At 39.0% G+C, this 20,716-nt stretch overlaps 2 protein-coding genes across 3 annotated transcripts in view; one reads left to right on the top strand and one right to left on the bottom strand.

Annotated features, from left to right (window-relative positions):
- fgd5a (FYVE, RhoGEF and PH domain containing 5a) overlaps positions 1 to 16,246 on the bottom strand; it is an 89,758-nt gene extending 73,512 nt beyond the window's left edge. For both annotated transcript variants that reach the window (XM_087800519.1, XM_087800518.1), the window contains exons 1-5: positions 16,019 to 16,246; positions 11,276 to 13,862; positions 6,611 to 6,728; positions 4,679 to 4,737; positions 3,555 to 3,585 (exon numbers count right to left, since the gene is read on the bottom strand). In XM_087800519.1, the coding sequence (XP_087656645.1) occupies positions 3,555 to 3,585; positions 4,679 to 4,737; positions 6,611 to 6,728; positions 11,276 to 13,862; positions 16,019 to 16,028 (2,805 nt within the window). In that variant the 5' untranslated portion in view covers positions 16,029 to 16,246. The remainder of the gene's footprint in view (positions 1 to 3,554; positions 3,586 to 4,678; positions 4,738 to 6,610; positions 6,729 to 11,275; positions 13,863 to 16,018) is intronic.
- Positions 1 to 20,716, top strand: part of zbtb40 (zinc finger and BTB domain containing 40) — a 390,649-nt gene that overhangs the window by 225,238 nt on the left and 144,695 nt on the right. The gene's annotated exons all lie outside the window — the stretch shown is intronic.

The raw sequence follows: 20,716 nt of genomic DNA on the forward strand, positions 1-20,716 counted from the left end.
TAGTTTGACTTTAAACACCTCTTAAACAATCAGTTACATCTAGGTAGAAATAGAAAATGTAAGAAGGAGCATTTCTTTTGAGAAAAAAGAAAGAACAAGAGGCAGAATCTGCTCAATCTTTATAATAATGTTTACCTACAAAGTACTTATTACCTCTATTGTATTCATCAATATGTGTCTGTTTGTATAAAACTCTCTTTTCATTGAAATATTTACATTAGAAAATGTGCTTAAGCCCCGCCCACTGAAAACACTTCATTTTTCTGGAGCTGAAATCTTGTTTACCGTAACCACGCCCACTCTGCTGTGATTGGTCAAATACCAAGGTTTGTCACCGTACATCGTCAATCCCGAGGTCTATACCTCAAAGTGACTTGTTGTATAAACAAAGCATGTCGTGATTGCAGCTGGCAGGAGTAGGAGTGAAGGCAATTATTACGTCATAATCGGCTCCACTCTCGTAACCTCTCATTCGCCGAGATTTTAGCAGGGGGTGAAAGTAATAACTTTAAAACCTGTTTTCTACTTTTAATGAAACAGCTTAATAAAACAGTGTCATGTTGTTTAAAGGTCAGTAGGTGGCGGTCAGTTTGAAAAGGATGTGATATTTCATTAGAACAGGCAGATACCGCCATCTAGTGGGCTCTGAAAGTAATCATACTACTTCGTGAAGCTTCATCAAAACATTACTAACCAACTCATCATTTTTCTTTGTTCCAGCAAATTTTGAGCTTAGTCTTCCATGGGTGTGTATTGACTAGTGCATGTGTTTTTTATTTTTATTTCTCTCAATATCTGTTGGTGTGTTTCACCTGGATCTGTGAAATCGTAAATCTTCTGTTTATTTTGTTCTTAAGCAAACTCGTAGTCTGTTTGACACTCAACATACAAGTGTGGACTCCACCTCGTTCTGTTAATGGCATAAAATGCACAACAAATGTAACTTGTTGAAGTTGTTACCTATACTTACTGAAGACCACAGTACTCTGTAGACACAGACCAACACAAGCAAAAGGAGACATGCATGCCTTTCATCAGGGGGTGGTGAGATTAACACTAATGTTTTAAAAAGGTTTTCTTATGACACAAAAAGTAGTTGAATAATTAAAATTGTGTACACATTTTTTATAACTGCTGGACTCTTTCAGCCTTTCAGAGATGTGGAATACAACTATCCAATGCAGACGGATGCAGACCTTCTTCATCCTGATCTATGACTGATCTCGTGTTTTTTTTGTTTGATGTATCATTTAGAAATAAATCTGCTCCATTTATATTGAACGTAATGACAAAAAATACCTTGAATCCTTGAAAATGAATATTTGACAACGGCGTGTACAACGAAGAGGTTAAGCTTTTTAAGTACATTATAAGAAATGAATTGTGTTCAGTTTACAACATGTATCATCCTGATTCAAGAAAAGGACTAACCAACGTAGTGCGTGCAAGATCCAGGTCGCTCGCACGGACACAAGGAGTAACCCATGTAGGCCTTTCAAAAAAATGTATTTTTTTAACAAACCTATCCTGGTAAAAGGGATCGAAAAAAAAAAAAAATTTGGAAAGAGCCATAACCATCCTATTTATTTCATCTTGTGTTTCTTTTCTTGTTGTTCCCTTGGTGAGTAGTGAAAAATCCATTTTAAGGAGTAGCGTTAATATTACATTTTTCCAGAAGTGTGTACTGATAACCTTTGGGTTAACATGGTGCCCTTGAAGTATCTGTTTCAGGTCCAGACAAGTTGTTGACCCCTGTTCTAGAATGTGATAAGTCCTCTTGCACTTGAACATCAGCCGCCTCACAATAAGATACACGAGAGATATGTCCACCTTCAACTTGACGCTCAAGGACGGACCAGAGGGTTGAAGAAGTGAGAGGGAGGAAATGAAATGGAAGTGATGCTGGCCTGACACCTGATATTATCCAAGAGAGCTCACTTGTTGTATTTTGGTCTATTAAATTTCAATACAGAACTTGGGAATCGATTTAAAAGAGCCATTACTATAAGCTTTAGGTCTCACACTCAATGCTTCTTGACCTTGTTTCTTCTTTCATCTCCATCCTTAGGGAACTACTGCTGACTGACTTCCTAATATCGGCCCAGAAGAAATTAGTATCATTGAGTCTCATGATGAGATTGTAGATTTATGTTCATCACAGCCGCCGCTGTATATTATTTAAATGATTTCTTCTCAATGGCAGCATGGACACTTCAGTGGCAGCTTTAGCATCGGCAGGAGGCATCCGTGGGCACTCGTCAGACGTTCAGGGTGATATCCAAGGTTATGAGTTAGAAACTGACTGATGGGCTTCTCCGGGTTCAATGACTTTATGTGTCAAGCTTTTCTTCTGGCAGCCGTCAGCTTAACGGCGATCACGTGCATCTCTCTGTGTTTGTTTGCTTCCCTTTCCATCAGAACTAAACCATTTTTTATTGTTTCAAGACTGATGATATTTCATCTGGCGGTTTTTATTGATCCAGGTTCCAATCTCTGTGGGGATATATAGTGGTATTGTGACAGGAATCCCAGGAAAGGAATGATTGAAGAACGGAAAGATGACCGGTGGAGAACACTCATGAGTCAAAATACAGAAACAAATTACAGATTGACATGTCAGGTTTTAAAAATGGTAAGGATTTTAAATATTTACAGCAGATGCATTTGCTATTTTACAGGTGAAGAGTTGATTTTCTTCTAACATTGTATCCTACCTAAAGATTTTTAAAACTACAAGAGTACACAAGTTACCTTTGTTTATTTCGTTTTGTATTGGTTTTGTATTTCATGGCTGTCATTTAAGATGAAATGAAGGGGCTAGTGTGATCTTACAGACTCAGTGCTTCAATCCCTTTTACCAGGATAGGTTTGTGACAATTGGCTCCAATTTTACTCTATTTGACGGTATTTATAAAGTAAATAATAGACAACCTTATACATAATTACTCTTAGATGACATTAATACGCAGAATGAAATAATACACCTTTTCCTATTTGATATTTTTACTAAGGCTTTTTTATGATTCACTTTTTCTTCCAGTTTACAACTCTGTGTATGTTTATTGCTTGTGTAATCTGCCTTGGAACAGTTTCCTGAAGAAAAAAGGGAACTTATATTGCTTTATGCATGTTTTTGAGTGAAACTCAAAATTGTCCTTACAGCTTTTTCACTAAAATAAAACCACTAAATGTCAACCTCAATAAACACTACTTTATGTATACCACCCCCCATCTTTAGCTTTAAATTATGTAGAATTTTCTGTCTTATCATCTTGGTCCAGATCTTCAGGTGAGCTGCTTCTGTATCTGAGTATAACTATCAGTCGAGTGGCTTAACATGCAATAACATCGGCAAGAGTCACATTATAACATTGTCAAGACCAGGAAGTAGATCTCACTGCAACAACATTGATAAACCAAAACAGAGCTTGAGCGCTGCAGCAGAGGATGAAGGCAGAGACATGCAGGATGTGTCGTTATCAGAGAACTTTTCAAAAAACATAAAGAGCCACAAAGAAATGATGAAAGTCAAAGTCATGTGAAAAGTTTCTTACCTCTTGAAGGTGTTTGAGTGCGCTGACATGTCTGAAAAAGACAAGAAAATTTATTCCATTACTGACTTTTATTCATTAGTTTAGAGGTTCTTGTGATTTGGATATTTAAAGTCATTATAACCTGGAATTAATGTTTTTTTTCCAACAACCAAGTTGAGTCCCATAATAATAAACATGTCACAACATCTCACTGCGGGGATGAAACTTTTGATTTATTTTATTTTTGGCCTCTTTTCCTTGTCTGTGCTAATTTAATGTCAATATAACTTTACGATATGATCATAAGTTTTATATAACTTTGTTTGGAAACAAATTCTTCCATTTTCACGATTTTCTCACTTTATTTGAATACAATTAAATAAATAATTCAGTTAAATTTCTTTAAGTAATATCTTCTGTAATCATTTAACCATTTTAGTAAATGTGCTTCAAAATTGTTGACGAATATTATGTGTGAAAGTGACATTTCCATCATTTTTTACATGTTTCACACAGAACTATTCTGGCTAGAAATTAAAAACTTGATAGACATTTTAAATAGAAAAACATTTATAATCAAATAAGTGACAATTTCCAGCGTATATGTTTAACGTCATAGCATGATTACACTTTCTGACGTTATTAATTACGGTATTTGGCACATAGAGGCCACTACTGTGGACAGCAATTAAAAAGTCATATTCCCCTGAATGCAATGTTTCTACAATGGGGCTGCATATCAGCCACAACAGTGCACTCTTTCAGAGAGGCCAAGAATAATACCCTTATTCTTGTTGGTACTGGCATAATGAATCGGTAATAAAAGTCCTGCATCAATAGAAAATGAGATTCTGAATAATTATGAGCATTGTTTTCTTTTCCTATACAGGACGAGCAAATGCTAGTTTTTTTTTTTTTACTGTTTGAGTGATGATCAAGATAGAAAAAACAAGAGGTTTTTCATGAAAAACCCCTGGAACAACACATTTTCAAGTGTCGGCTGACAACGTTGATGGAAGCTGCTGGCAAGAGTTTAGAAGGTTTACCGTCTTGAATTGATGACTCTAAACCTCATTTGTATTGCAGGAAACATATCAATAAGAAGAGGCCCTCGCCTCACTGTGTACATTCATGAAGATACTTACAGTCTCTCGGTGTCGCAGATCTCTTTGGCGATGTAGTACGCTCTGGATCGGCCATCAATCTGCGTGACAGAGAAGAGGAGGGGGGGTGTTGAGGGAGATGAATGAACACAGCTAATGTTTAAATGCTTTCAGTAGGCACTTATTCCACTCAGACATTAATAGAAGTGCCGACGTGGACTGATGAAATAGCAAATTTGCTTTTCCCAGATATTTGGTGTCAAAACAAGACTGATTATTTCATTACACAGCAGCAAGAACATGGAGGTTTTTTTTTTTTCTTAAAACATGAGACTTTTAAATTGAGATGCATAATGTATGAGTGTGTGTGTGTGTGTGACAACAGTGAGACCCATTGATCGCTGAAAGGCTAATCACAGGCTCAAAACACACCAGCCGTGGTAAAACATTTGACCCACTTAGTGTTTCTTTGTGAACCAGGAAGGCTCCTGCGTTATCTGCATTCAAAGAATGTGTGAGCCCATTTCCGCGGAATCAAACCCAAATCAAATTCTATAAGATAAGGTCAAAAAAGAAAGTCCCGTGTTGTTTTTCTCTCATTTAAAAGCTTCTCTACTATAGGTGAAAGAAATATCACTGCTCTCTAAATCTGCCATCGACGGTTTTATTACTCATAGAGCAAATACATGATTGTTGCTGTCAATCACTCACCTCTGTAGTTTATAGATTATTTAAAAATGTGTTTTGGAACGTAGAACAGATGAATGACACTCGTTGAATTTGACTGTTAATAATATTTTTGCTATTTCAAATGCTAAAGAAATCTTTAAATTTATAGAGAAGATAAACGTAAGACAATAAAAAATTTCAAATTTAATTTATTGATTTATTTTTTAAATATGTGAAGACATAAGCAAATAACTGTCAAAATGTATTGTTTCATTCCAATATCATTGATATACATTTTCTACTTCCAAACATGTCAAACATGTCAAATTGTATAGTTTTTACAATTTCATTTGATTTGGAGTTATATTTAGAGTTTAATTAGAAGTGAAACATAACACTTCACTACTGAACTACTTCAGTTTCATAGTTTTACTCTGCATACAATACAGTTAAATGGATATATGTAGGCCTAGGCCACTGTCTAACTTGGCTCTACAGTAGACAATTGTTTGGACCTGTTTGGATGTTAAAGTGAAAAAAAATGTGGGATATACCTTGTGCTGAAGACTTAGACTCGAACATTCATCCTTTTACATCTTTAAGGTTCTTGTACAAAACAGCTAAACTGAAGCCTGCAGACTGGAAAAAAGGTTGAGATTCCCCCTGAAAGTAACTCAAGTTGAGGAACATAAACTAGCCTTTCTAGTTCCACTTTCTCATCTCAAAGATTGAGTATATTGAATGGAAGTCTTCAGGCATTAGGTTTGAATTTGAAAAATCGCCATGGATCATTTGAAGCAAAACATATCTGATCTTTTTGTTTAAAAAATCTGAAAAAGATAAACCTTGGTGAGATTTTACTGCTCATGTTTTCAAACGGTGCTTGTCAAAATGTTTTAAAAAAAAAAAAATGCTGAGAAACCTCCTCGAAGTCTAATTTTCTTTTCTTCGCCATTTGACCTTCAGATATGAAAGACGTTTCAGTTTAGCTACATTTCAAGCAATGAAAAACGTTTTTCTTTTTTATTTCGACCTCTGAAATTCCTCCTTACATCTCTCTTTCTTGAGAAACATTGCGTCAATAACCGCAGAACTAAGCAAAATTGCTACAACACACACTACAGGATGTACTGTCCAGTGTGTGTCATAACTCAAGACCAATGTCTGTGCTGTGATCATAAACCCACAATTTTACCAAGATAAACTCAGAGTAAGATTTAAGGGATTTTCAAAGGACCGATGTGTTGTGATGTATAACCAAATGTTTTTGTCATATTTATGTCAACTCAGTTCGATAAATCTCACCTGACGGTCGTAACTCTGCTCCGGCGCCGCTTCCTCCTCCTCTGACGTCCGCCCGTGGTCCTCCTCGGCTGACAATCTGGCAGACACGGCGGCCAAGGGAAAAGGTTCTGTGTAGGCACTGCCAAAAGAAGGTAAGACGTATGTGAGTCTCATAAAAGAGTAGATGAAGCAGAACCAATTCAATGGCATTGTGGGGCACACAGCAGCACAATAGCAGGGGTTCAAACAGGAACCCGGAGAAATGCAGGCAACAGCCGGAAATTTCCGCTGCTCAGCATTTCTCAGTGACTTCTGGAGAGTAATATTTCAATTTGCCATCTGGAACAGTTTCCATATGCATTCTTCTCTTGCTTTTATGTCACCAAAAATAGCACCAACTGCAAAATGTAAAGCAGTTTCTTCTCCAGTTGTAACGCAGCGTTCAAAGAAGTGTCAGGTGGCTCAGGCCTTCCCTTCTTAATAACTAGTGATGGGCTAATGAAGCTTCATGAAACAGTGTCATGTTATTTAGAGGTCAGTAGGTGGCGCCATTAGTTTAGAAATGATGTGATGTTTCATTAGAACAATTGTGGCAAACAAAGGAAAATAATGTAGACACCACCATCTAGTGGACTCTGAAAATAATGAAGGCTTTATGAAGCTTCATCAGACCATCACTACTAATAAGGTGCTACCGGTGACCCCCGAACACCTTGGTATTCTCGCTGGAGAAGCGTACTTTGTAGACAGAGAAGTCTAGACCTCTTTAGTTTGTCTGGGCCAGTAACTTTTTTTTCCAAGGACCTCCCCACCTTAACACCCTTCAATCCCATCCGTCCACCCCGAATCCCTTTTTTAGTCCAACTCCACCCTTGTCCTGCATTTCCTGTAAACAGGCATGTGGAAAGCTCCTAGGCTGGACGCTTCCTCCCCGGGGATGACCTGGCAATGACCTCAGAGTCCTTGGCACTGAGCCTCTTGAACCAGAGCACCCGCCCTGTCCACTGCCCCGCCACACAGACACCACCCAGTACAACAATGCACTTAGAACAGCTCCCTCATCACACTAACAAAACACAGGAGCTGATCAAACCCCTCTTCATCAGGCAAACTTGAAATAAAGAAACCGTCATCGTGAGTATGATTAGCGCGAGGCTTAAGAATGGGGAAGTTTCTAAAACTAAACCTTTTTCATTAGCAGACTTGCCAAGGACAATTCTGCTGAGAATGCACTCTCAACAGGAGTTTCATCCTTGGATAAATCTCACACATCTGCAAACACACACCAATTGACTTCTTTTGGATCATTAGTGTACTCTGTGCATTACCATTACACACTATAGGAGGCTTGCTAATGAACTTGTCTCTTTGCTCAGCCTGAATACTGGAGTGTGAATAGCTTTACCCATTCATCAAACAGGAATAAGTACAAGTGGGGAAAAGCAAGGACTGCAGCAGATTTTACTTCTCTGCTTGACTGCCACAGTAGTCAGCTCCCTTTGTGTGAAGGAGCCATTCTTCTCGGAAATAAAAAAATCTTCCTTTTCTCTTTGGGTGTCCGACTGCATTGACTGTTGACTTTGTTCACAATTAATCTTTGCGATCTTGTGAAGCGCGCCAGCACTGGAAAGTGGTGAAGCCAAGCTTTAGAAAGGCTATAGAGCAAGATGCACATAAAGAGGCCGAGCAAACACACAGTGGAGATCTGACTGGGCGACACAATGAAATAAACATTAACCGGACCCTACAGGGACAAACAGTGGCTGTGGCAACAGAGGCGACTCCAGGGGAAATGCGGTGAGTCTTCGTGTGGACACAATGAGCTACATTCATAGCATCGGTCACAGAGAAGGAGCTCAGTGTTGAAGAGTTTTTAATAAGACATGTATACTAGACGACACACAGGCATCTGCCCTGGTTGATAGCTATACAATTTCAGCAAGTGTTGGACGCGAAATCTGCCCCCCTGAGTCAATTTATGTGGCCCATGCTTCCAAATTAAAGTCAATGCAGATGTTTAAGTTTTATTATGATGCTATTTTAAAGACAAGGAAAGAAATTGAGGAAATTACTAAGCAAAACCAGTTAACCATTATGTATATCCCCGGGTAATTATTGCTATGTGGAAGAACATTATTTATATAATTGATTCGCGTTCACCAGCACGCCAAGAGGACGAGTGTTGCCCATTTAGATTGAAACCAGGGCCTGACTGATATTCAGGAGTTCAGGAAAAAGTTACTAAACTCATGCATCAGATTTTTAAGAGAGCACACTGTCCAGGAAATAAAAAAATATTTTCAATGAATCTTAAAGGAAGAATATGTGCGATTAAAACACACATTTCAGGAAAAGTTTAACTGTAATTCAAAGTTAATGACAAAGTTACATAGTGAATATCAAGAGTTCTACTATGTGGGTCATTGCTGATAAAAATATAACCAATCATTAGAGGAAATGTAAAAAAAAAAACCTTTAAAGTTTAACTGATATCGTTGCTTTAGGCTACATTCGGAATTGTAAGACAAATGTCCTGAAACGCATCTAATTGAGACAGAAGAAGTCTCAAAGCCCGTCTACACATGAGGGCTGTATAATGGTCTGTCTCCTCGACCACACACAGGCCATCAAACACAGTGGTTTTATTAAGACTGGGAAGGACTGAAGCCTGTGGTGGCGGAAGCTGTGGCTCGGGTCAGGGTAATTTGGAACAGTCTGACCACGGTGATTCCACACTCTATCACACACTGCAGTAAATCCAGCCGCCCCTGGAGGAAAGAGGAGCACTCAGGAGAGAGCTTCTTTAATAAAAGTGCTCCTAAACTGAACCGTAAGTGTCACGTCCAGAAGGGCAATTACCAGAAACTTGCTCCTCTTGTTCTGTACATCGCGCCCCATGTGTTTTCTCACCGTCTTCTCTCTCACCTATTCCCAATCGACACAAGCAATTACCAGATTATAACACCTTTTTCACTTTGAGAGCGGCTGACTCCGGTTTGAATAACAAGATTGAACATGTAACGTTACATTTTCTTTCAATTCAAGCCCATGAGGCTCCTTAAGTCTCTGAAGCTAATTCTTACTTATCATATCTTGGTCCATCATCTCTTCTCATTAATAATCTGTATGAAAATACATCATTTTCAATTGAGACGACATTAATAAATATAGTGTCTCACTGGGCTGCAACACATTAGCAGATGGAGACATAAAATGGACAAAATAAGCCATTAAGAGACATAATGAGGTGGAGAGATAAAGGAAAATTGGTTATGAGAGTTAAGAAGCGTACTTGTAATGACTCCTGGATTACTCAAGATATTGGGCATTTAAAAGTTTAGGAGACAAGACAAAACCTTTAATGCAGAGCAAGTTGTGTAAGCACTAACTTAAGGTTGTCCTAATAAAAGAGAGAGACTATGGCATGTTCTGTTTTCATCTGTGCATGACATTTGTTGAGTATGTCAAAAGTCTAATAGCAATTTTGATTTTATTCTACAGTTCATAGAGCAAGTCCTACACCTTAACCTATTTTGAACAACCTTTCTGGTCAAACCTATCCCCTTTATTTTCTCCTGAACATTCATTTTTGTTCATTTGAGGCTGTGACTGGACACAATTAAAAAACTGTAAACCACTCACACCTACTAAGTTTCATTTTGATTCATAAAATTGATTGAATCTATGAGGAAGCTATTACTTGTTTTAGAGAAAAGTATATCACATTCAAAAAATATTATTTAAATTAACAGGAAATGAGTTGTGGTAGAAAACTAAAATATGTTTTCAAAAGGTGGCCAAAAAATTACATTTTATTCCAATTTAATACTATGCATTGTTGATTGATGATTAAATGATATTACACTAGAGAACAGTTCCAACACAATTTATGATTAGAAAAGTTAAAATCACCCTAGACTCACACCACAAGAGCTTTTCAGTGTGTGAAGCTGAACGCAGAATCAAAATATAATTAAAAAAAACTTCTACCTTCACATGTATAATGTAAGTTAATTCAAAACTTTATTGACACTACACTGCCACCTGCTATTTTTGTGAAGGTCTGGCTTATTGAACGAGTCCTCTTCAAGTCATAAAATAAAACAATATTTTATTTTCATTTGCAATATTGTTTGCATTAAAAGATAATACGGGGCCCTTGGAGTAGCTCTCAGTTGCAAAAAGTTGGTGACCCCCTAGTGTGGAGCATGCAAAAATGGGGCCCCCACTTTTTGTGTGAGTTCTCTGGTGGATTTGCAGTTTGGTGTGAGTCCTGGATGTAATGAAAATCAGTGAAGAAAATAGGTTAGAAAAGTTTATAATCCAAAGTGATGGACTAAGATGGAGGGAGACGAAGAAGAAAGTGCATATTTGGTTGAACTACTAGAGAAGACAGTGGCATCAGAGCAGCAGCTAAAGTGAAAGGGATTTCGGGACAGGAGTTTTTATTATCATGATGGAATTTAGGGAATCAGGTACTGAGGTTACAGTTGTGTGTAACTGTAAAGTATTCAGAAAAGTTAGGACAGATGGTTTGGATGACAACCAATTAAGTTCATGGATGAATGAAGACATGAAGGTGTGACTAGAAGATGATAAGTTGAATTTTCAGTAGCAAATGGTGACTTTAAAAGAGAAAAGAGAAGTAACTATGCGTAACAAAAATGTTTCACTTGAAAATCCTACCTTTCATTTTCCGATTTGTCAGCTTTCTCAATCCCAGGGAAACTGTTCATGTCCACGTAGCCATCGTTTTCGTTGCAGGGAGCTACCATGCGATTAGGATCCTCAAAAAACTCTGTGACCGTGTGTGATCTCACTGGTCTGCCCGGGATTTGAATGTTCTCATAATCTGAGCTCATCGCTGGAATGTTCTCATAGTCAGAGGTGTCCGCACAGGGGAACGATATGGAGCGAGGTTTGGTTAGATGAATCAGCTGCGCAGAGCGACGTGACCGCTCCTCGAAGGATTCAACCCTCGAGATGCGAGCGTTGAGGACTTTAGAGTCGCTTTTCTTCTCTTCTTTGTGGAGGATGAAAGGCATGTCCGGTGAACGCTGCTGAGAGTTCATAGTCCGCGACTGTAGCTGAGGAGAGCAGCCGTTGCTTTTGCGGTCGAGCTCGATGACTCGCGTTGGCCCATGATGACTAGACTCTGAGGAGGACCGAGACGAACGAACACTTCCGTCGCTGTAACCTTTGGAATCTGTTTTCCTCCTGAACTTGAGCGCCAGAAAACGTTTAAATGAAGACTTATTCTTGATTTTTTCAACTGGTTCATGGTGTATTAATACAGACGGGGAGCTCTTTGTGACTGGTCTCTTGGTGATGTAGGCGAGATCGAAGGGCGGAGGGATGTCCACCAGAGAGGTCGGTGTAGAGACGCCGCTGGAGGATTGGCGACTGCGATGAGAGAAGCTCCCAGAAGAGGTGATGACACACGGAAGAGACAGATTGTCGTCTTTCCTCCTCATCCTAATCTCATTCTTTATAGACTTGTCACTATCAGCAGGCGAGGTCATGGACAATTCTGGACCCTCGGCGGAACGGGAGTACAACAAGAAGCGGCGAGACTTCATAGACGGGATCAGACAGTTGACCCCGGGCTGTTGTGAATGGCTGAGCGGTTCACTGCTCTCATTCAAGGCCACCGTGCAGTAGTCATGCGTCTGATACTCTGTGCCTGTCTCCTCTGGCACAGTCTCTGGGACATAACCTGGAACTTTGCCAGAGTACGAGCGAGAACGGGTCACAATAGTCTTCCTTTCCAGGTTTAAAAAGTTTTCCCCCTCAGAGTCGAAGCCGGCCTCCTCGTATATGTGCTCCTCGTTGTCAGAGTCGGTCTCCTCGTAGTAAGGCACGATGTGGCAGTCCAGCTCCTCGATGTCCTCCTCAAAGGCCTCGGTGGTGTGAGCGAACACGACCCTGTTGGTGAGCTCCGGGGTGCGACCCAGGTCCAGGTCCGTCGGCACTGTGATGTTGCATAACCTGAGTCGAGGCTGGCAGCTTTTCCGATGGTTGAGGAGAGCCTGCTCTCGTTTAGCTGTTCTGTCTTTTGCGCTTATCCCTTTGATATGTTTCTTCTCTTCCCATTCTTCGTCTTCCTCTTCATCACCTATTTCAACATAGTCCTCGGATGAAACACACTCCAGCTGTCCAAAATCATCCCCTTCTTTATAGCAAAGGGAATCATCAATGTCAGCATATTCATCTGCAGACTCAATTTCCTTCACTGTGTCTTGGTTTGGAGGCTGTTCCCTCTCACCTTCCGTCTCCTGCTGATCCTCCAACTTCTCGACATCATCTGAAGACACATAGAAAGGCTCTGGGTTTGCAGCACAGGTGGGTTGCTCATCATCCTCCTGTGTCTCCTCAGCATCCTCCTGACACAGCTCAGGATCAGCGGTGGCATTTCTGTTCGACGGCAGAGATTCGATGACCGAATATGGTCCAAATACATCTTCAGTGCTGGAACTGAACCTAAAACATCCAGATACGTCTTTGGTGGCCCGCTCTGGTTGCCACACCTCTAAATCCCCCGTTTCTGTCGGGTCGCATGACTCGCATGTGTCGCTGGCGTTGTCATTCGGGCCGATCACATCGTAGGGGTATTCCTCAGTCAGAGTTGGAAGGACACTGAATCCAAAGGCAAATGTTTCCAACTGATTCTCCGGTATGATTAAATCATAATCAACACAGTTGCTTTCATGGTCTAATCCGTTATGTCCAGGTTCAGGGTCATTCTGAACAGTTTCTCCTGACTTATCTTCAGCATCATTTTCAGACAAGAGTCCATCGGTAACAAAATCCTCTTTAACTTCTTCCTCTATTAATGAGCTACCAGCATCTTCATGTTCACCAAGGTTATTTGCAGAGTTATCTTCAGCATCGACAGGACCATCATCTACTGAGACTCTCTCCTCCGAGTCATCGCAGCCAACCTCATCAGCGCTTCTTAACTTTCCGTTCTCTGATCGATCCTTAATTCCTTCTTCTACGGCGCCACCATCGACCTCGTCGTTCTGAGAATCGCTTCTCCCCTCAGTCATCTCATTGAGATGTTCCTGCTCCTCCGCAGAGTGAGCCAGAAATCCGTTTCTAGGGCGCTCCGAGGAGCACAGCACCCCCTGTAGATGGGTCCTGTAGAGAGGCTTAGGAGCAACTGGAGGCTTTGAACCGTGGACATGAGGGCAAGGTCGGGACATCAGCTTGGATTTCACTTCGATAGTGAGGTGACTGCGAAGCTTTGGTGGAGGAAGTTGAGCTTGAAAATCTGTGGGAAAATATAAGTTTGAAACATCAGTGAAACTTTCATTGTAAAGACAGTAACTGTGGTGACCATGCATTTTGCAAGACAAATAATTTAGAAGAATAAAATAACATATTCTTGTCAGATAAGTTATTCTTTTAAGTGTGGCAGTGACTCAAACTGAATCACAGAGCTGTTATAATCGTGTAACTTTTGATTTGAAGGGATTAGTGAGGAGGGCAGTCTACTCACACTCTAGCACTTAAGCACCGATCATGTTTGAACGGCTTATAAATGACCTACACTTTTTAAAAACATCATACTGGCAGCTGATTAAAAGCACTGCAGTCGAATTTACAAAACTTTTTAAAGCAATGTAAACATTTTTATGAATACATTTTTAAATAGATTTCAATATTCAAAAAAGCCAGCAGGAGCACATCATTTCTGCAATTACAAAGAACTTAACCCACCTAGTCACATGACCAGTTTTGTCTGAGAAAGTGTTATGAATGTCGACAGTAAAAATGACCGAGACTTGTCTTAGTCTCACACTTCAATTTTTGTGGTATATAAGAAAGTGAAAAAAAGGGCTGTGAGAGTCTTCCTGCAGCAGAGTCTTGAGTTACGAGGCTCATGCCCAAAACAACTCTTATGAATGCACGTCCAAAGTCTTTGCCAAATTATTTAGAAACCAAGAAATATAGTCGCTTCAAAAAGCTACAATCCCCTCAAATAATCATTTAAAACAGCAGTTAAGCCAACGTAAGAGATATAAAACATCAAATAGACATTAAAATAATTGACTATGATTTAAGTAACAGTGGGAAACTACATTACATTATGCACTGTGTGATATATATTTAATATTTAAATACATACATGTAACCAAACAATTTGGTTTACATAATTCAATAAATCTAACAATACATTAATAATAGGTGTTAAGCTAACATATTTCTTTATTTTGGTGACCACAGCATGTCATTTGAAGAATTATAAATCCCAAAGTAGTCTACATTGTAATCATGAAATGATTCAGGTTGTGGCATCATAACAGTCCGCTCATCGTAAATTTAGATGTTGGAATAAAGGTACAATAAATAGCTGAAAAAGTTAGGAAATGTACACCCATGCTTAACAAAGTGAGCACACCCTTTGCCTCTTCCTGTTATTTAGTACCTGCCCTGACGCACATCCTATTAAACCTTTTGTGCACTCTGACTGTCTCAACACGCCTCTGATTGATTTCCCCCTTAGACGTATTTTTAGTGAGAATATCACACTACAGCAAATGCTAATTGGTGTGAAAAGTGGGAATCTTGATGCCAGTAATTTTCCTTGTTAGCTTGTTGGCCTCGAGGAATACCAGATCCCTCAGTTTTTCCTGCTTGAAGCTCTGACTCCACACAGGATGTCTACGGGAAGGACATTTACACAGTGGCCCCCCTCATCAATCCGTCTTGAACATAGAAGTGCATATTTTCTAAACACAAATGGACTTCCTTCTCGTCATTATTCCCCAAATTCTCACAAAGCAAGCAGAGACACAATAACACATATATCACAGTTGTTTGTTTGCTGGAAAGGTCTATTGAATGAATCAAAGAGCACAAAATAAATTCATGATAATCATTGATAATATTAACTCCATTCATATAAGGAATTATGTATTAGTATATTACATTAAAAGCTTTATTCCACTAATTCAGTACGAACAATAGAAGTGCACCTCATTGACATACAAGATAACTAACTAACAACATAAATAATCTTATTTTCTTTCATATTGGATTATTTTATAACTTGGAAAGCAACTGGCTTTTTAAAAAAAAGGAAGTATACTAAGTACTTTCTTATTATTTGATCACTTGTGAAACTATAATCCCAAATCTCTCTATTTTAAATCAAAACAAAATAATAAAAATAATAATACATGAAAATACTTTTTTTTTTATTACAACTGTTGCCTGTGATCTATTTTTGTTTCATCGTAATACATAATAATGAATTTATATTTATTATGTCTAACAACTTTAATCGTTTTAATGATACAAAGATGTTTAGGGCTTAAAATAAACAATGTAAACACGAGCACCCGTCAAGCATTACGATCACTAAGGCGTTATTACAACCGCATAACGTCGCAAGAAAAGTTTATTTAAGAATATCCAACAAACCTGTGTTCATTCTGGGACTTCATCATCCACGGCGAGCGACAGTTCCCATCTTTTCTCCTCGCTTCAAAAAAGACAAGGAAAACTTAATCCAAACAGAGAAAACGAAGCCGAGATCTCAGGTGGTGAAGCGAGAAAAACGCATCGTCTTGTGTTTTTTTCTGCAGCGAAAGTCCAGCCGTTGAAATCCCAAGTGTTGGTGCGCGAAAGACGCGGTCACACCTCCAGGACTGATGCTTCCTCCGCCGCTGCTGAGCTGCTGTGGAGGGACGGAGGTGCGGAGGCTGCTTCCTGAGGCTGGACCCCGTCCGTCTCCAGCTTCCGTTCAGAGAACCATCGTCTCATGCGTTAAAGTAGGGAGTATAAACAACAAGAGGAGAAAAAAAACACCTCAAATTTACTTGTAAAAAATCATGTAATTCACTTGGAAACCTGTGCCTTTTTTTTTTCTATTTTATAAATCTTTCTTGTCTTCATGTAGCATCTCCTCTGCTGCACATCCTGGCTGACATCACCTATCATGTCATTCAGCAGACACCTTTATCCAAAGTGATGAGTGTATTATTCATCATGAGTGTTCAAACACAAACCCTGAGTCAGTCTAACAACAGAGAACCCTTCCTTCTCTTTTATTGGATTTCCCTAAGGACACTGTTTATTTAAAAAAAGAAGAAAAAGAGGGTCAATGCTACTCAATTGCTTATCCCACATACAAACTGTGTATATTCCAATACATTGGAATCAAATCCAACTTAATGTTTGATATAGTATATAGTATATAGTATAGTATATAGTATATAATCTTGAAATAATGAATATATTTAAATGGCTATTTAGGTTTCACAGACAAAATCCTTAAACAATTATCATATTGCGATTTTTTTAATGACTATGTTGATTTCAACAAGGATGTACAAGGACATATAAATATAAGGACATGAACATTGTTTTATATGAGGACTTTTTTATCACTGTTTTACCATTTAAAGTAAGTAAGTAAGTAAGTAAGTAATTTTTATTTGTATAGCGCTTTTCTAGACCAGGGTCACAAAGCGCTTAAAAAAACAAAACAATATTCAATATAGTATATAAATATAATATATAATATGTATATTATTGTATATATAATGATATATAATAAAGCCACTACAACAGACTCATCTATGAACTGAAGATGAATAAAAACAACAACAGACCAGTAATATTAACTTGTTAAAAATGACTGTTGTTTTAATTCACAATAAAAAGTTTAAAAATAAGGTTTTCCGAAAAAAGTTGACTCGGACATCTGAGCATTTTCGCTGCTCGCCGTGTTTCCTGGCTCTGTATCTCCGACTGAATGAGTGCTACTCTTTAAAACCTTCTCCAAAACAGGAAACTGCTCTCAGGGTTTCCTGCACAACAGGCTTCGCTTCCTTCGCAAAAAAAAAATAGGAATGCTCAGTGATGAAAAGCCAGGTTAAGTTTTCTTTTTAAGCATTTATCGTATTGCAAGTTTTGTGGCTGAAGAGGTTGAGTCACACATGGATGAATGAGCAATGATCTTTAAGAGAGAGTCCAGCAACTATGCAAGGAAAATGTATTCTTAATTCCAACATCTATTTCTGAACTGGTTCTACAACAAAAGATTCTGCCTTCCAGAGCCTACCTTGACTAACCATTGCTCTGGAAGACAGAATCTGTTGTTGTAGAACCAGTTCAGGAATAGATTTTGGAATAAAGAAGGTATAACTGTAATAAAACGGTATATATTAATAGTTACACTAAAATGAAAATGATCATTTCCACCTTTTGAGTTTCCATTTGTATTGCTGTACAGTATGAATGTCTACTTTTGTCTCTGATTGTTCCTCATTTATCCGCGCATATATTTGGCGGTGGAAGCAGCAACAGACTTTCAGCCGGTTAATTTGAGACTCTTCAAGGTCAAGGAGACCTTCTCCGTCTCTAGGTGAGTTTGAGCCGATCGCCCGCGGGGGGTCTTTAATTTGACAGCTGATGGTTGAACGCCCGCGTGTTGAGATGGGAATATTTCCTCCTTTACGTTTGAAAGTCAAGAAGAAGCAGGTGACCCCCTCGGGTTTTGACGGCAGACCTGAAGCTTTACCATCATAGGTGGTGTTTCAGCTGCAGGGCTTCTGCTCAGATCTATACACCGAAGAGAACAACAAGATTCTCGTTCCAGATGGTCGGGGGCGATGCAGGTGCAAACCTCCATCAGTTGGAAAAGAGGCGCTGAGAGAATCTTCAAATCACTATCACTCCTCAGAGCCTCTGAGGCGGATCATTTTATCTGGTTGTTATGTGAAAATCAATTATTGAGAAGTCATAAATAGAGGAATTAAAGATGAATTCATTGGCCTTCGAGACGAGATGATTATGTTCATGATTCTTTTTAGTTTATATTACTTAGATGATGGAACAAGGTTTATCATGAGAAAAAAATGGATACATGCAAACAGTTTTCTCCCAATTTGGATCTTTACGTCACATTTAGAGAACCTCCCTTTCTTCCCCCCAAAAGTAATGTTAAATTAAAGATTCTTACTATTATACGACTTCTGATTCCCCAGCAAAGAATGAAAATAAACTCATCAAATATTAATTTAAATAAAATTTCTCTCCGAGAATCATTAGGAAACATAATCATCTCTCAAAGCGTGCCAGTCTTTTCCTCTCAGTAGAAACCACTTTACTACTGGGGGAATAATAAGCTGATCCCAGGTCAACTGAGAGACATCATCTTCCTATGACTTTGGTTCTACTCTCACCATTTCCCGGACTTTAATCTCCAAAAGACACCTGCAGAGAAAACTGTGTGTGATCTCGTCCTTTCAGTCGCTACAAAGATTTTTCTTTTGGCCAAAAGCAAAATAACCAAAGGATTCACAGCAAAAAACTTTAAACATTTCTGGATTCTTTGAACGCGATATAAAATATGTCAGTATGTTAAATCAATAAAATGCCTACCAAGGAATATATTGATAAAATTAAATTAAAAAAAGTAAAGAAATACATATTTTCAGATTAATATTTAGGTAAGGTTGTGTCGGCAACACAGAGACACACAGAATTCACAGAATGCGTTCAGAAAATCACAAGGACATGTTTATCATTTGGAGCATAACAGCTACTTTATTAAGTAGTAAGTGGGTAAGTAATTTCTATTTGAAAGCACCTTTCGCAGACCAGGGTCAACAAAACAAAAAAACAATACTAACCACTACTTTAAAAAAAGGAAAAATGATAGGAAAAGATGCATTTCAGTGTGGGAGAGAAAAGAAAAACTAATTTAGATGGTTTACTATTCAGTCTAGAGACCTGATGATGAGTCTCTTAATCAGAACCTGCAGCTCTGGGACCTCACCAGTCCCCGAAGACCTCATAGAGCCTCACTGGCCAAGAATCAATAAAACACGTCGATGATCATTCGATCCATTACTGCAGTCAAACACGTCCAATTACAAACTTGCTTGAGTCACATTAAATAGTGATCTAATTCCAAGTTATTGTACATTCAAATCAATATCTGAGCTTCATGTACTGAACCTTTCCCATGTAATGTCTGTATTTTCCGTGAGTATCTCTTTGTGTGTGAGCGTGAATCGTAAACATATAATCTTCCCATGATCAGCACGGTGTCACATGGCTGTGTTGAAGTAGTGAATGAAAAAGAAACATAGAATTTACTGGAAGAGCAGGTGTTATGGATTGCCTCGGCTCTGGGAACAAGTTGCTGACCCTGTTCCCTGATCCTTTTCCTGTTTGGAGCGGTCAGAGGGGGATACAGTCCAGTGGCTCTCTGGTACTACAGCATGTTTTCCTAATATCTCCATTCTCATTGAGTCATGTTGTGTTCCAGGTAAGGTGACAGACCACAGCTCCAGGAAACCTGTGTCCAGGAAAACATGTTTTGACCGTCTGCGCCACATCTGGAGGGATATTTACCACCAAAAGCATTTATTTTTCTGCAGCAACGTGACACAATAAGCGTGACCAAATCTGTTTGCACAGCCTGGAAAAGCATAACATATTTTGCAGAAATTGAACAAAAAAAAAAGGTCATGTGGAGCGGGGCAGCCAAACGACCAGGCGCGAGCTATCTTTAGTCGACCGCCGCGCGAACAAAAGGTTGCTTTTTGGCAGCAGTAAATGTGCCACTACTGACACATTAAAACTTGGCTTCGGCTCTGACGGCTATCGCAGTGTCTCATTGTTGCACATCGAAGCAAAACAAGTGACTCAAACTGATTTGATTGTTTTCTCGTGTAGCATCACTCAGCGTGGCGGCGCCTTCAGTCATAATTATGTAACTGAAATACACTAAAAACATGCTAACAGGCCTTTTTTTCCACTAGACAATCTCTTAAGGAGACTCAAGTGGGATTTAATCCTCTCGAAGTTTCAACGGAAAAATAACCACTGGTCTCACTTTCTCTTCATTAACGTCATAGTTAGTAATTGATGATCGGGATGATTGAGCGTCCACAATCAATAGGTGATCACTCTTTTTCTGCGCCGTGACTTCAGCTGTAATCCAGGTTGATTGATGCCGAAGGAGTCATTGTGCGAGCTGGCGTGTTGACGGAACAACAACACGGTGAATTAATCAGAAATATGTTCAACATCATAGAGAAGCAATTGTAAGATATTGTCAAGACGTTCCGACTATTGCACAATGTGACCTAATCTTGACTGATT

This window comes from Callionymus lyra, chromosome 10 (assembly GCF_982586985.1).
Source record: "Callionymus lyra chromosome 10, fCalLyr1.hap1.1, whole genome shotgun sequence".
In the NCBI taxonomy this organism is placed as follows: Eukaryota; Metazoa; Chordata; class Actinopteri; order Syngnathiformes; family Callionymidae; genus Callionymus; species Callionymus lyra.